This window comes from Condylostylus longicornis, unplaced genomic scaffold (assembly GCF_029603195.1).
Source record: "Condylostylus longicornis isolate FDR11 unplaced genomic scaffold, ASM2960319v2 ptg000013l, whole genome shotgun sequence".
NCBI lineage: Eukaryota > Metazoa > Arthropoda > Insecta > Diptera > Dolichopodidae > Condylostylus > Condylostylus longicornis.
The window spans coordinates 17,001,266-17,014,780 of NW_026577982.1; the positions used below are offsets into that span (position 1 = coordinate 17,001,266).

The following is a 13,515-nucleotide window of genomic DNA, read 5'->3' on the forward strand; positions in this document are numbered from 1 at the left end:
GATAAGTAAACTGAGACAAAAAGAAATAAAATACTACAAACATATTGCCTCCAAAAAAAAAATTAAAAACGACAAAAAGAAAAACAAAACTACAACAAACTTAAATTATTCTCTAAATCTAAGAGTACTCTTGATAACGGTTGGATCAATAAGCAAAGAATTAGAATTAATGAAATACAACGACTAGAAAAATGGTCAAAACTAAATTACGTGCTACTATTTTTTGAAAAATTTAAAAGAAATTACATGCTGCTACCCCAGTTGACGAAAGTTATGCAACTCAAGTGACCTTATCTTAAAAACACACCCAAACAACGATAAAGCCAAAATACCCCCCAATGCCAGGTAAAGAATAAGGAGTTTGTCAGAAACTATTCTTAATGTCTGTGACGTAATTAACTGCAATCTTAAAAGCAAACCGCAAAAACTTTTTCGAGACAGATACAATATGCGAAACACCCACCGCATTATGGGGCGACTAAACCAGTTATAAACGTTACTCTAAAATAGGCCCCGCAAATGATTCAAAGTACCGCTTAGTAACATAAGGATCAACAAACTTTAGCCCACCTAATGATCAAAATTTCAACAAATGTTAATAAAATTTTCAATATACTATGCCAATTTTGATATGACTATAAAATATGTATTAAATTTTTTTTATTTTAAAATTTAAAAAAATTTTTTTTATTTAATTTTTTCCATATTTATAAATATAGTTTATTACAAAATATGCCTAAAAATATCTTTATATATAGTAACAATACATAGTAAAATAACATTATTTATGTACATATATATTTATGTATGTATTACAAAAATTTTACACCTAAAACTAAGAGAAATGATCGATTTCAAAGTTCGCTTATGATTTGATGATATTATGAATTGTATATTTATTCTATAATCATGCCAAGTTAAAATACCATATTTTCTAAAATTTAGTCTCAATTTTAAGCACAAGCGCTCGCTGCCATAGGAATTTTACTTAACTTTTCAGAATTCAACCAATCTCTAGGGTTTCTTAAGACTTCAACTAATTGATATTCTGGTGTATTTTCTTTTGGTTGATTCATGTATTCCCATCTCTAAAATGAAAAGAACATATGTATGTATTTAATGAAACATAATTAAAGTTGTAAGTCATTAAACCTACAGCTGTTAATGGAAGTGACATTAAAATGCTTTCATATCTGGCGCCTGGTGTATATAAACCAAATTTTGTCCCACGATCATATATTAAATTAAATTCAACATATCTTCCACGTCTTAATAATTGCCATTCGCGTTCACGGTCACCATAAGGATCATTTTTATGTTTTCTTACTATAATATTTTTTAAAATAACAAAACAAGTAATTAAAAAATTATAAAAATACATAATAAAAAATATCAAAACAAGAAGTACTAATTTTAGAGAGGTTAATGTTGTTTTTGATAAACTTACTGGAGAATTCCAAAAAAAAAGAAGCTTTTACGTCAATATTAAAAAAAGTTATCACTTTCTTTAAAAAGAAATTTGTTCTCTTTAATTTGCATGTTTTGTTAATTAATTAACTAAATAATTTTATACTAACCTAACGGTAGATAAGATGGTATGACGGAATTAGCACATCCTTCGACAAATTTAAACGCAGCTTCTTGATTTGGACCATCAATGTCATCAAAAAAAATACCGCCAATACCACGACATTCGTTTCGATGAGTGACTCTGAAGTAATCATCACACCACTTTTTAAATTTTGGATAATAACTTAAATCGTGCTCATCACAAGCTTCTTTCAATGTCTTATGAAAATGTATTGCGTCTTTTTCATTTAAATAATACGGCGTTAAATCGGTACCTTAAAATATATTTTAATATTATACTTTTTCTTTCAATTTATTAAAAAACACTCACCCCCCCCAAACCACCATTGCTTGCCATCTTTATCTTCGACTTCAAAATATCGGTAATTAAAATGTATTGTTGGAACCATGGGATTTCTAGGATGTATTACAGCACTTACACCAGCAGCGAAGAAGGGCAACTCGCCAGCAGTTAATTTTTTACCTCTAGCCCTCATTTGTTGTACAGCTCCTGGTGGTAATGTGCCTTGCACAACAGATATATTGACGCCTGCTTTTTCAAAAACATCTCCATCTTGTAGAACGCATGTTATACCCCCACCGCCTTCGGGACGTTCCCAACGATCTACTTTGAATTTTTGTCCAAAATTTTCTTCATTTTCAAGAGCATGGCAAAAATCTGCCTGTATTTTCATAATTAATAGCTCCATTTTACTTTTCATGTCGGAATGTCGAGCTAAAAGATCGTCAGGTCTGGTTATTGGCTCAGCCATAAAATGTATAGTGCTCAATTTTCGGCTGGCTTCCATTCCAACCCGATTTACTGACATAAAAGTAGCTAAACCAGAACCAATTATGAACGCATTTGTATGCCTGAAAGTTTAAATAAAAAAAAATAATTTGTGATACTAATATGTACACTGTCCTGGTTAGTATATGGCCGTCGCGTTAAACAAATTTTACTTCTTCTTCAATAGAAGAAGATACTTCAATTAGGCAAACTTTGATATGATTCCTGTATTTTTTTCCAATTTGTATTTTATTAAAATTATTTCTTAGTTTAAAAAAAACTATTGTTGGAGTAGGTCCTTTTTGTTTGTTTTTATTAGTTATAAACATAAGTTTAATTAATAACAATAAATTTTTTATTTGCCTAACATATTTTGTATTAGTTCTATGTTAGCACTGAGTTAAAAAAACTTAATAAAAGAAAAAATATGCTATAAAAATTTTACCCTATAAAAATTTTCAAATGTAATTTTATTTTAAATTTTTTTTCATAATTTAACTGAGTACCGTTTTGAATGATGATAATGTTGTTTTCTTCATATATAAACTGTATACATATTTTTAAAACCATAAAAGGAAAATGAGAGTTGCTTCCTTTACGCGGTACATAATGTAACCAGGGCAGTACATAATGTAAAAAACAATATTCATTTTTGAAATATAATATATAAATCAGACTTTATAATATTATAAATGCACTCTAATCTTAAATTATTGCTCAAATCATACATTATGGTATTATGTATGATAGAAAATAGATTAAAATCCATAATCCATAATGGTCCATCAAACCCAAGTTCATGAAATAGAACGTTTCTATTAACCAATTTAAGTGTATCACTTATTTTTGAGTTCAATTGAGTTTATAAAAGCCCTAAAGTCGCCAATTTACAAAATTTGAAAAACCGCTTTAAAATAATCATACTTGTATTTGTATTTTAACGCCTTTGAAGAGAAAATTGTGTTCTACAAAAATAATGCTCTCACTAACAGTTATTTGACTGCAAAATTTTTATCTTGAGTGTGTAGAAGTTATTGGTTTTGCAGTTTTATTTCATTATTTGTAAAGCAGTGTTTTTTGTGTGCGAAATATATTATGTTTTTATCTCCTCGTATAATTATTGCTGCTATTATAATATTAAAATAAAAAAAACCACTTTTAACTAGTTTTTTTTTAAAATGACCCTATTAAAGATGGTTTTATAATATTTTAAAATACGTAAGTACGTATAAGTACATTTCAATTTTATTTATAACATAAGAAATAATAAAATTTAAAATTATTTCATAAAGAAATATAAAAATAAATAACATTTGGTTATCAGAAGGTTCAACATACTTAAAATTAAATTGAAAGAAGAATACATAAAAATGAAAATACTTTATTGTTGACATTTTCAGATCACTTGAGATACCTATATGTATAACGAGCGATCGCTATTAATTTCCTAGCAATGTCAAAATAGGGAGCAATTGAACAAAAAATTTTCAACAACTTTGGTTAAATCAAGACGATACAAAAGTACTCTACCTATTGTAAGAATATTTGAATACTTAACTTCAACATTACTATGATGCAAATATTGCGTTCGTTGTATTAAAATTTGATTAAACAAAGCAAATAAAGATGTTTAATCAATTTTTTATGATTCAAATAACGGTTTATAAAATAGATCTGGGTCATACTGATGTCGAATTTCAAAAAATTAGAATTGATTTTCCTCTTATTACTTTTTATGAAAGACTAAGGCTTAAAAATTTTTGGTCAAAATTTATATATTTATTTTTTTTGAGATTTTATGCTCCTGCGATTAATGTGAGAATCATATCAAATTTTTATTTATAAAAACTAACACTTGGTGAATTTTAGAAACGTGAATGCTCGATAGTGTTATTATTTATTTCAAAACCAGAACTGCGCAATATTTATGTTCATAAGTAAATGTTGCCAATCCAGTTTTTCGGTAAACATTGTTAAATTTTGCCAATCTAGCGAAAATACTGAGAGTGTTAATTGGGCCACTCTAAGTATTTTCGCTACCATATAAAAAGTTTTGATTTTATAGAAAAAAATAGCAAAAATATAAGAATGTATATCATAACGTTATCTTTTAGCAATATTGTGCTTTACAGTTATTCTTCTGCAGTATTGCGTATTATGAAAATCTTTTCAGTATAATATGCAAAATATGTGTGTAAATATTTTTCTCCAAAAAAATGACCACTAAAGTCATCTTTTCTTTCTATGTGAAGAATTCAACCGCTTTTTTCTCAAATATATTAATATTGAGATGAAAATATTTTTAAAAAATTTTTATAAACTCATAAATCAAAACACATTGATTTTAATTATAATCAAATTACAATGAAAACAAACACTTGAATTTAAATTAATAAAGCAGTTTATGTTAATAATCTTACTAAGGTTTGGAAAAAAAATGCAAAGTATTAGAAATAAGAATTAAAAAATTCCGTAGAAAATATTATATTCGAAAGCAAATTACGTAGTTTTATTTGAAAACTGTGTAACAAGTATGATAAAGTAATGTTTTATAACTTCGTAATTTTTCAAAGCAGTAGCGCTGTGATGGCATTTTTATTGATGATATTCATTAAATTAATATTTATCTGCAGCAATATTTGTGTATTATGTGATGCAAGAGTAAATTGGTCCGCTGCTGCGCTTGATATTAGAGAAACGGTAATTGCGAGTACATATGGATACGAATGTGGGTTTATGTTATGTTATTTACTTGACGAGTTTGAGACATTTTACTCTTATAAGAAAAAGAATCGTAAAATTTAATTCATTTTGGGTTTCTTTTTTAAAATCACCGATCCAAATTTCATATGAAATGCTTGGCTTGAATTCTATTAAGTATGAAAACAAATTCTACAACTATGTACTTTGGTTCCAATTTAACGCAATAAGTACACAATATTGTTCCGGTTTTTTTGTATTCTAGTATATTTTCCTTTTTTTTTAATTTTTTTATTTTTATCATAAAATATATATTCATACATATATGTATGTATATTTAATTATACTAAGTCAATACATGTTTTTGCTCTCAAAACTGAAACCTTGAATTTAAATTTTAAAAATAAAACATTATTATAAACATTTTTAATTTCATTTTAAGGAATCCTGATTTGTTTAATGCGAGTTAAAAAAAACAACTTGCAAAACAACAATTGATAAAGATTCATAAATATTTTACTTAATTGTAAATAATGTTATTAAAAATAATAACAGATGATTCTATTCGAAAACACAAAAAAAAACAGGAAAAGAAAAATATAAACAAAGAAATTTAAAAATTAAGAATGAAGTTTGAAATACTTTTTATAAGTACCTACGTACATTCTTATTTATTAAATAGACTTTCACAAAAAAAGATTGACCTTCGTTAAAAAAGTGGTGTTTGATAAATACACATTTACAAAAAATCATTTTTGATGTTTTTTAAACTCTAATTATAATTATTTTAACAAAACGAGTTTATTTTTTCCAATAGAGGGAGAGAAAAAGTACGCTATAAATACGTACGTAATTTTCATATTGCTTATTTCATATAAAATCAAAATTCTGTGATTAAGCTCTGTATCTTGGTTACTAGAAATCGGGCAAACATGGCTGAACAATGCTATTTTGCCACAGAAGTTGAATATAAAAAAAAACAAAAACGTTTAAAAAATAAAGGCGAAAAACCTAACGTTGTTTACGAGAATGTACTAACTGTAGATATGTACTTTGCACAATGTATGGACATACCTATAATATCTACAATACGTATCCTATTTTTTTAAATTCCTTAAATTTTAGAGAATTTCTACGCTTAAAAAATTCAAACAAGGAATCGAAATTATAACTATAAGTTCAACTATACATATATCTACTTACATATTTTTATTTTAGTTTTTTTTAATAACTGTTTTCCTGCAGTAAAAGATTACATGCGATAAAATGAGTGAGATTTTTTTGGAATCAATTTGAAATCCATTCTGCAGTAAAAAATTCTAAATGTCTCGAAGCGTTTTCGTCAAGGCAAACTTGTAACTGAAATATTAAACTGATAACTAAAACTTATTGTTATGTTTAAAATTTGCTTACATTATCGAGGATGTAGTTTGATAGGTAACCCTAAAGGAGTCGGATTTGCATATAGGTAATATAGATGTAAATTTATGATTATGCACATTAATTAAATCAATTGTCTTAATTCTGAATTTATGCGAATCAATGTGAAAACAATTTGCAACAATTTTTTTTTATCAACAAGTGCTAAAAGACACGTTGCTTAAAATGTTCATATTTTATTGTATCAAGGCATTTATTAAAGTTGATATTCTACTTTTCTATTTATTTCTACATAAAAACATTTATTTTCTATAGTCAAATTCCTCATTCATTTAAAATAATTGATAATATTTAATATATACCTACATTTGTACAACTTATGTGGAACATAAGCATGTATGTGTATTTAAATTGAATAATTGATATCAATTTAGTTATTTTTGCGAGAGATGTTACTGAAAAAATAAAAAAAATTGTACGAAACAAATTGTGTATCGCGCATTGAAAATTTAAATATACATATACGTATAAGTATGTAAGTACTTATGTAAAGTGTTTTTAAAAAATAATATGTAAATAATATGAGCTATTTATAGATTGTAAATAAATAGTAAATTAAAAATAAACTACGGTTAACCTAAATTTGTTCAAAAGTTTCGGTATAGAAAGTTCATATTTTGCTTCCCAAAAGTAGAATCAAATCTTAACCCTTTTTTTTTGTAAATTTAGTTGGTGTTTACCTACTTATATATAATAATATATTATACAGTTTTAATTGAATTTTTTAATTTAAAAAATTTTGTTTTGCTCTAATAATCTGACTAAATAAGCATATTATATTTCAATAAATAAATTTTTAAGTTTCGTTTTAGTATAGATTTGACGTGATCTAATCAAAATTGAAAAGTTACTTTAATAGTAATCAGTCTATTTAACATTTAGGTAGGTACGCTGCACAAGTACTATTAGTTTTTGTGTAAGTAGCTGCATACAAAAATATATTTTTACCTATTGTGCTGAAATACATAGTCGCATATACTTATGAATGTATTTTCCTTAAAAATATTTATCTGCATTTTAACTTATTGACATATTATATAAAACCGGTTCAATGTTCAATTGTATTATTTATGGTTGTCACGTTTATTATCTAGCTAGGAATAGAGGTAGTTATCGCTTAAGTAAATCACGTTCAGTTTTATAGGTTAAATTAAATTTAATATTATATTTCTTTTAATTTAACATGTAAAAATGTCAAACATGCTTTTAAAAACTTACCGAAATTTATTCCTTTTCCCAAACTGAATAGTTGAAATATAAGTTAAAGTTCTTGTACTAACTTTAAAAGTTTGATATAAACTCATTTTGTTTAATTTTAATTCGTATTTCTTGTTTTTATTTGATTTAAAACTTCTTATTTTTAAGTCCTAATTTCTATTTTTATTTTGAAAGAAAACAAATATTTATCTTATATGATGCACGTTTAATTATATGATTAAATCTTTCTTGCTATGATTAATTTTGACAACTAAAGGGAAGAGTGCTTTTTCTGAGTTTTTATACAGCGTTGAACTTTTGAAGAATTAAAAAAAATTAACATATCCGAAAGCTTTTATAAAATATAATACAGAGTGATTTATATTTTTATTGATAATGTCAAGTGACAGCTAGCGACGCGCTCGGCTAAACATAAAACTTCAGAAAAATTTTGATGAGTAACCGTTTTAAATTTTCTAAATTATAATGACAAGATATTTTAAATAGGTTTCCGTTTACCAGACAAATATCGAAAAATGACTCATTTAAATTTAATAGACAATAAGTTTTGACGCCTTTTTTAAAATTCAATCAATTAAAAAATAACTGAAAAAATGGTTGACTTCCTACAAAAATATGATTCAATTTTAATGGGCTTAATGATATTTTTGCGGAAAGTGACCATCAATCGTTGTAATTGTTTCTAAATTCTGGGAGTCAGAGTCTAAAAATTATAAGTAGAAGAAAAATTTACAACATAAAAATATTGTAGTCGATGTCTCAAGATTTAAAAAGATTTAAAAAGAAATCTTGCAAGCTTGCATCAGATATGAAGTATTTATTTTTTACTCACAGAATAAAAATTTAACTGATAATAATTCAATTTAGCAAATAATAACAAAATATTTATAAAAGTTTTACTTATTTGTTTACTTAATTCAAACTATAGTGCTATGTATTATTAATAGTATGACCCCCATAAACATTTTAGCAACTTTGTTTTGTTATTAAACCACGTTTAGCAGAAATATACTGATAACAAGATTAATTAGCGCTAAGGAAAAACAATTGCTTATAATATAATACGCGAAATGAAAACGAAACTTTGATAAATGGTTGTTCAAGCAAAAAACGTAGTATATGATGAAAGATAGCTTTTTAGTAATGAAGGAAAAATTGAAGATAGTCCTGTTTCACATGCATACATGTAATTTAATTTAACTAATTTTTTTCAATTTAAAAATAGTAAGAAACCGTTTTTAATTATAATACAGTTTCTTATAACATTTGTTCTTCAATTTGAGAAAGTGTTTTTCAACTGTGCTCCACATATTAAATTACACAGAAAAGGTCCTCACTGTGCTTCAGTCTCTTAATTTTTCGTTTTTAATGCCTAATTATCTAAGAATGAGTGTACAAAAGAATAAAAATTGCTCAAAAAATCGATGTTCACTATCATTTCGATTTTATTTACTTTGACCATTAATGTGTTTTTGTTTTGGGTTACTAAAGGTATGCACTATTAATTTGTAAACAATATTTAACAATGAATGAATAAATTACAAAAAAATACGGAATGACGTACTTATTGTATTTGGATTTTGATTATTTATTGCACAATTATACTTACTTAATATGTATTAATATATATATATATATAAATATATAACTTATTATGTACTTAATATATCTTTTATCTTAATATACTTTTAACTTTTGCACCACAAGAAATTGCAAATTGAAATTCGAACATATTGCACTTGCCGGGATGCAATTTCTGTAGAGAATAATACATACATATGTATATTTAAATTTCTACATAGTCCATTTTGACGACCAAATCAAACCGAGTACTCATCAAACTTTCATATTCCATTTACCAAATTAACATATTGTAATAAAAACATTATTTTTCTCTTCAAAATTAGATTAAATAACTCATTTGATTATCAAAATTACTCATTTTTACGATAAAACTGCGATGATTTGCAGTGTTGACACTGGTGAGTTTTAAGTATAATAATTTTGAATTTCTGTTGTTTAGTAATTTGTGTTTTGTTTAATCAATAACGAGTAGTGTAACAATAGTTTTCATTTTAAATTAAAATATACAAAGCCAATTAAATATCATGCAATGGAATCGGAAAAACTAATTCAAACTAATAAAAAAATTGCAGAAGTTAAAAAACGCATATTATTAGCAGGTAAACAAATTTTGCATCATGAAATTGTTCTTTTATTTCATTTTAAAATTTAAATTTATATGAGTATATTACGTTGAGTTGCATCATTATGCATTTCAAAAAAGTTAAAGAAGCACAGTATTTGTTGTATTTTTGTAAAATTTACAAAAATACAATAAATATTTGTACTTTATTTTTTTAAAATTTACTTACAGATCTTAAGAGACTATTAAGTAGATTAATAACAAGGAAGTTCGGCTAAAAATAGTTACGGGCATAACAATTTCCACCAAGCATGAAATAAATAATTTTTTTAAATTAATATTTCAAATTTGATTATTAAATGTAACATTATAACATAACAAGGTTTATATAAAATCCAATAGTAATGATGTTATAATGTTTACATTTTTTACAAAACGAGAATAAAACTTTTACTTTAGAAATTTTTTTTGTAAAGAAAGCCGAATTGAACCCAATTAAAATATTACGCTTTTTGTATAAATACTGATTATACTCGTAACATAGAATTTTAGACTCAATTTGAATCAAATAAAAGCGTACATATAGGTTGCTAAAAGAATTTTAATGCTTGTGCACTGATTTAAAGCGGCTCTGTCATATTGATAGGAAAATTTAAATACTTATACCTTTTCAATATCTATATCTTCCGAGATATTAATTAATGCCATCAATGTTTCTTACACAACATTTTTGTTGTCTTTTTAAATTCACATTCAATCCGAGGAATGAACCGTCTCGATCAAATCATAACAGTACTGGGGGAACATATATATATATATATTCATATATTAGTCCATTTCTACCTTTCTTTAAGATATGAGGACCTTATGTGAGATGAAAATTGCTTACCTTTTCCTTATGGAATATTTACTGAACATTTTCTAAATTTGTAATTAAATATTTTTATTTGTTTGATAATTTTTTCAAAAATTTTCAGAGGGCCAAAAAAAAGCTAACACCGAGGAATGGGCAAAAAAAAGAGATGGTAATAATGAAACAATAAACACTCTAAAAAAAGAAATAAAAGAAATGACACAAAGATTGGCCCTTTTAAAAAATCCACTTAATCGTCGCCCAACAAAAGATGTACTCGAGGAAAATGGTAATACGATCGGAGGAAAACCTATATTTCCCGCTGGCGCTAAAACTGTTGAAGAAGCATGTTTTCTCACAGACTTAAAAGTAACTGGAACTAAAAAACAGTATGATTTAATGCATGACAAATATTTGAAACGTCGTGAATACTTTCATACATTAGTAGAACACTATAAAGAATTATTGGCTTATAAGGAATCTGCTCAAAAATTTGATTTAAATGGCCTGCCCCCTGAAACAATTGAAGAAGATACTAATAGAAAGGTTAAAATATTTAAACTTTATATTTATATAATAATTTAGGACATAATTTAATGCGCATTCTAAAGATTTCAAAAAATCTTTTGTCAAGTTTGACTTATTTAATCCAATGCGTTTCACCTTTCGCATTTATTCCATATTGGAAATTAAAAAGTAAAAGCAAAGGTATTTGGCGCAATGGGCGCGCCAAATAGAAATAATAAATTTTTTATCATCGATTAGTTAGAACTAACTTAGCTTAGCTTTACTACAATAAATGCTGAATGTAATTAATTTCGTATCTAAAAATGTTTTAAGAAAGTTAATTTATAGTAAAAGCAAAAGTAATAGTAATATTTAAGTTTAAATATTTAAGTGTATGGTAAGTAAAACTAGTATTTTTATCAATTTTGTAGCTTGTATCTCATTTAGAAAATGAGATACACCGTACTAATGTTCAATATATGGAAGCAGAACACATTCGGAAAAAGTACCGTTCTATCCAAGCATCTTTAATGACAGATGCTGAACGTTTCGAAAAATCTCTTAAAGAATTGGAACATGCATTAGCTGATCAACAAGCTGAAATTAATCGTTTGCAAGTTAGTATGTAATGTAAATCATACACATACATATGTTAGTCTCTCTGTTTGTTAATAGTAATAAGAATTTTATATTTCAATTCAGCAAGTTCACAAAGAAGCAATTGAAATGCGGGATGCGGCGCGAATAATATTACAGCGACAGGAACAACAGACTGCACATTCCAATAAAGCAAGAGAAAGACAAGCAATGGATTATAGACGTAAAGTTGAAGAAAGGAAGATCGAATTAGAACGAATTGAAAGAACACTATTTGCAACCGGTGGTGGTAAGAATGCGTTAACACATCAAGAAAGCCTTGGATCAAGTTCAGGTGATCAAAATACCGGAAAAACTGATCAACAAGAAGATGAGAATGCCCAACTAAAAGCAGCAAATACTGAAATGGAACAAATTTTCAAAAAACTAATGGAAATAACTGGAGCAACAACACCTAATGAAGTTTTAGATAGATTTATTTCTCAAAAAGAATCAACGGCTCGGCTAACGTTAGTTCATTCAAACTACATACATATATGCATATAATTGAATATAATTTTGATTATTTCAATAATTTTAGTTATTTAAGAACTGCCGCTGAAGCTGAAAAGAAACATTTGGAAAACCAGCGGGAAACTTTAACAAATGAGCTGGAAATGTCGAAATTCAGTGATATTAAAGAAACTGAAGTGTAAGCCCTATTTCAATTATATTCAAAGATGAATAGACATTTTGTTTGTTAAATATCCATAGAAATCAGGAATTATTAGAAGCAATTAAAGCTGATATTGAAAACTTAAAACAGGAAAATCAAAATAACCTTGAGGAGATTCAAAAGACTGAAATTGTAATTACATCTATTAATTCGGCACTCATGGAAATGATTTTTAAGCTACAAGAAGTTGATGAAACTGACGTGCTTTTAACACAAGCTGAACGAAATATTTTTGCCCATGAAATACCTGATTATGTTAGGAACCGAGCAACAAATATGGATTTGATTGATGTAAGTAAAAATAATTACGCTAAGTAGCATATCGAAATATTTATGAGCGTTGAAACTTTTTAGAAAAATTGCCTAAACGCGCATTATAATTTAGATAGTAGCGAAAAAGTAAAACTTTTTTAAAAGTAGGTATAAATGTAACAAAGTAAAAGATTTTTAAGATACATACAGTTTTAAATACACTATTAATTCTATAATTATATTATGCATTTATTAAAATCCGTAGAATTTTTTAAAGTTGCTAGTTTTAATTTAACATTTCTATTAAGATATTGAATGTAAAGCTTAACCGAGCCCTAAGATTATCACAACAAAAACAAGAAAGCGAGGAAGAACTGATAGGTGATGTTAAGGTAGGTTGAAGTTGATTTTATCACAACATTGAGTGAGTAATAATAAAATATGTTTTTCTTTCTTAGGCTGATGAATTGTATGTTCCATTAACGTCACCTAGAGTAACACCAACTCCTACAGAAGAAAAACCTCCAGCGTTGCCTATCTGTTACTACAATTTAATTCGAGCAGCACAATCTATATCAGCATCTCCCGGACCACCACAACAAGCTGGTAAAAATTTTTTTTACACATATTAATTACAACTTTTATTAAAAATTTATGCTGCCCAATACAATGTGTTTACTCATGATTTCAAGATTTATTCTGTCGACATACTCGCCAGCAAACGTACA

The 13,515-nt window shown here is 26.5% G+C and overlaps 2 protein-coding genes across 2 annotated transcripts; one reads left to right on the plus strand and one right to left on the minus strand.

Moving 5' to 3' along the window:
- Nucleotides 1-677: 677 nt before the first annotated feature.
- Nucleotides 678-7,953, minus strand: LOC129605680 (oxygen-dependent coproporphyrinogen-III oxidase). The gene is made up of 5 exons (XM_055515583.1): nucleotides 7,718-7,953; nucleotides 1,901-2,442; nucleotides 1,578-1,844; nucleotides 1,157-1,326; nucleotides 678-1,088 (listed from the first exon to the last, which is right to left on the minus strand). Exons 1-5 carry the CDS (start codon nucleotides 7,801-7,803, stop codon nucleotides 954-956), a joined length of 1,200 nt encoding a protein of 399 aa, XP_055371558.1. The 5' UTR covers nucleotides 7,804-7,953; the 3' UTR covers nucleotides 678-953.
- Nucleotides 5,754-13,370, plus strand: LOC129605679 (uncharacterized). Its single transcript, XM_055515581.1, has 7 exons — nucleotides 5,754-6,974; nucleotides 10,841-11,262; nucleotides 11,655-11,840; nucleotides 11,926-12,329; nucleotides 12,401-12,511; nucleotides 12,574-12,826; nucleotides 13,096-13,370. Exons 2-7 carry the CDS (start codon nucleotides 10,933-10,935, stop codon nucleotides 13,186-13,188), a joined length of 1,377 nt encoding a protein of 458 aa, XP_055371556.1. The 5' UTR covers nucleotides 5,754-6,974; nucleotides 10,841-10,932; the 3' UTR covers nucleotides 13,189-13,370.
- The last annotated feature ends 145 nt before the right edge of the window (nucleotides 13,371-13,515 follow it).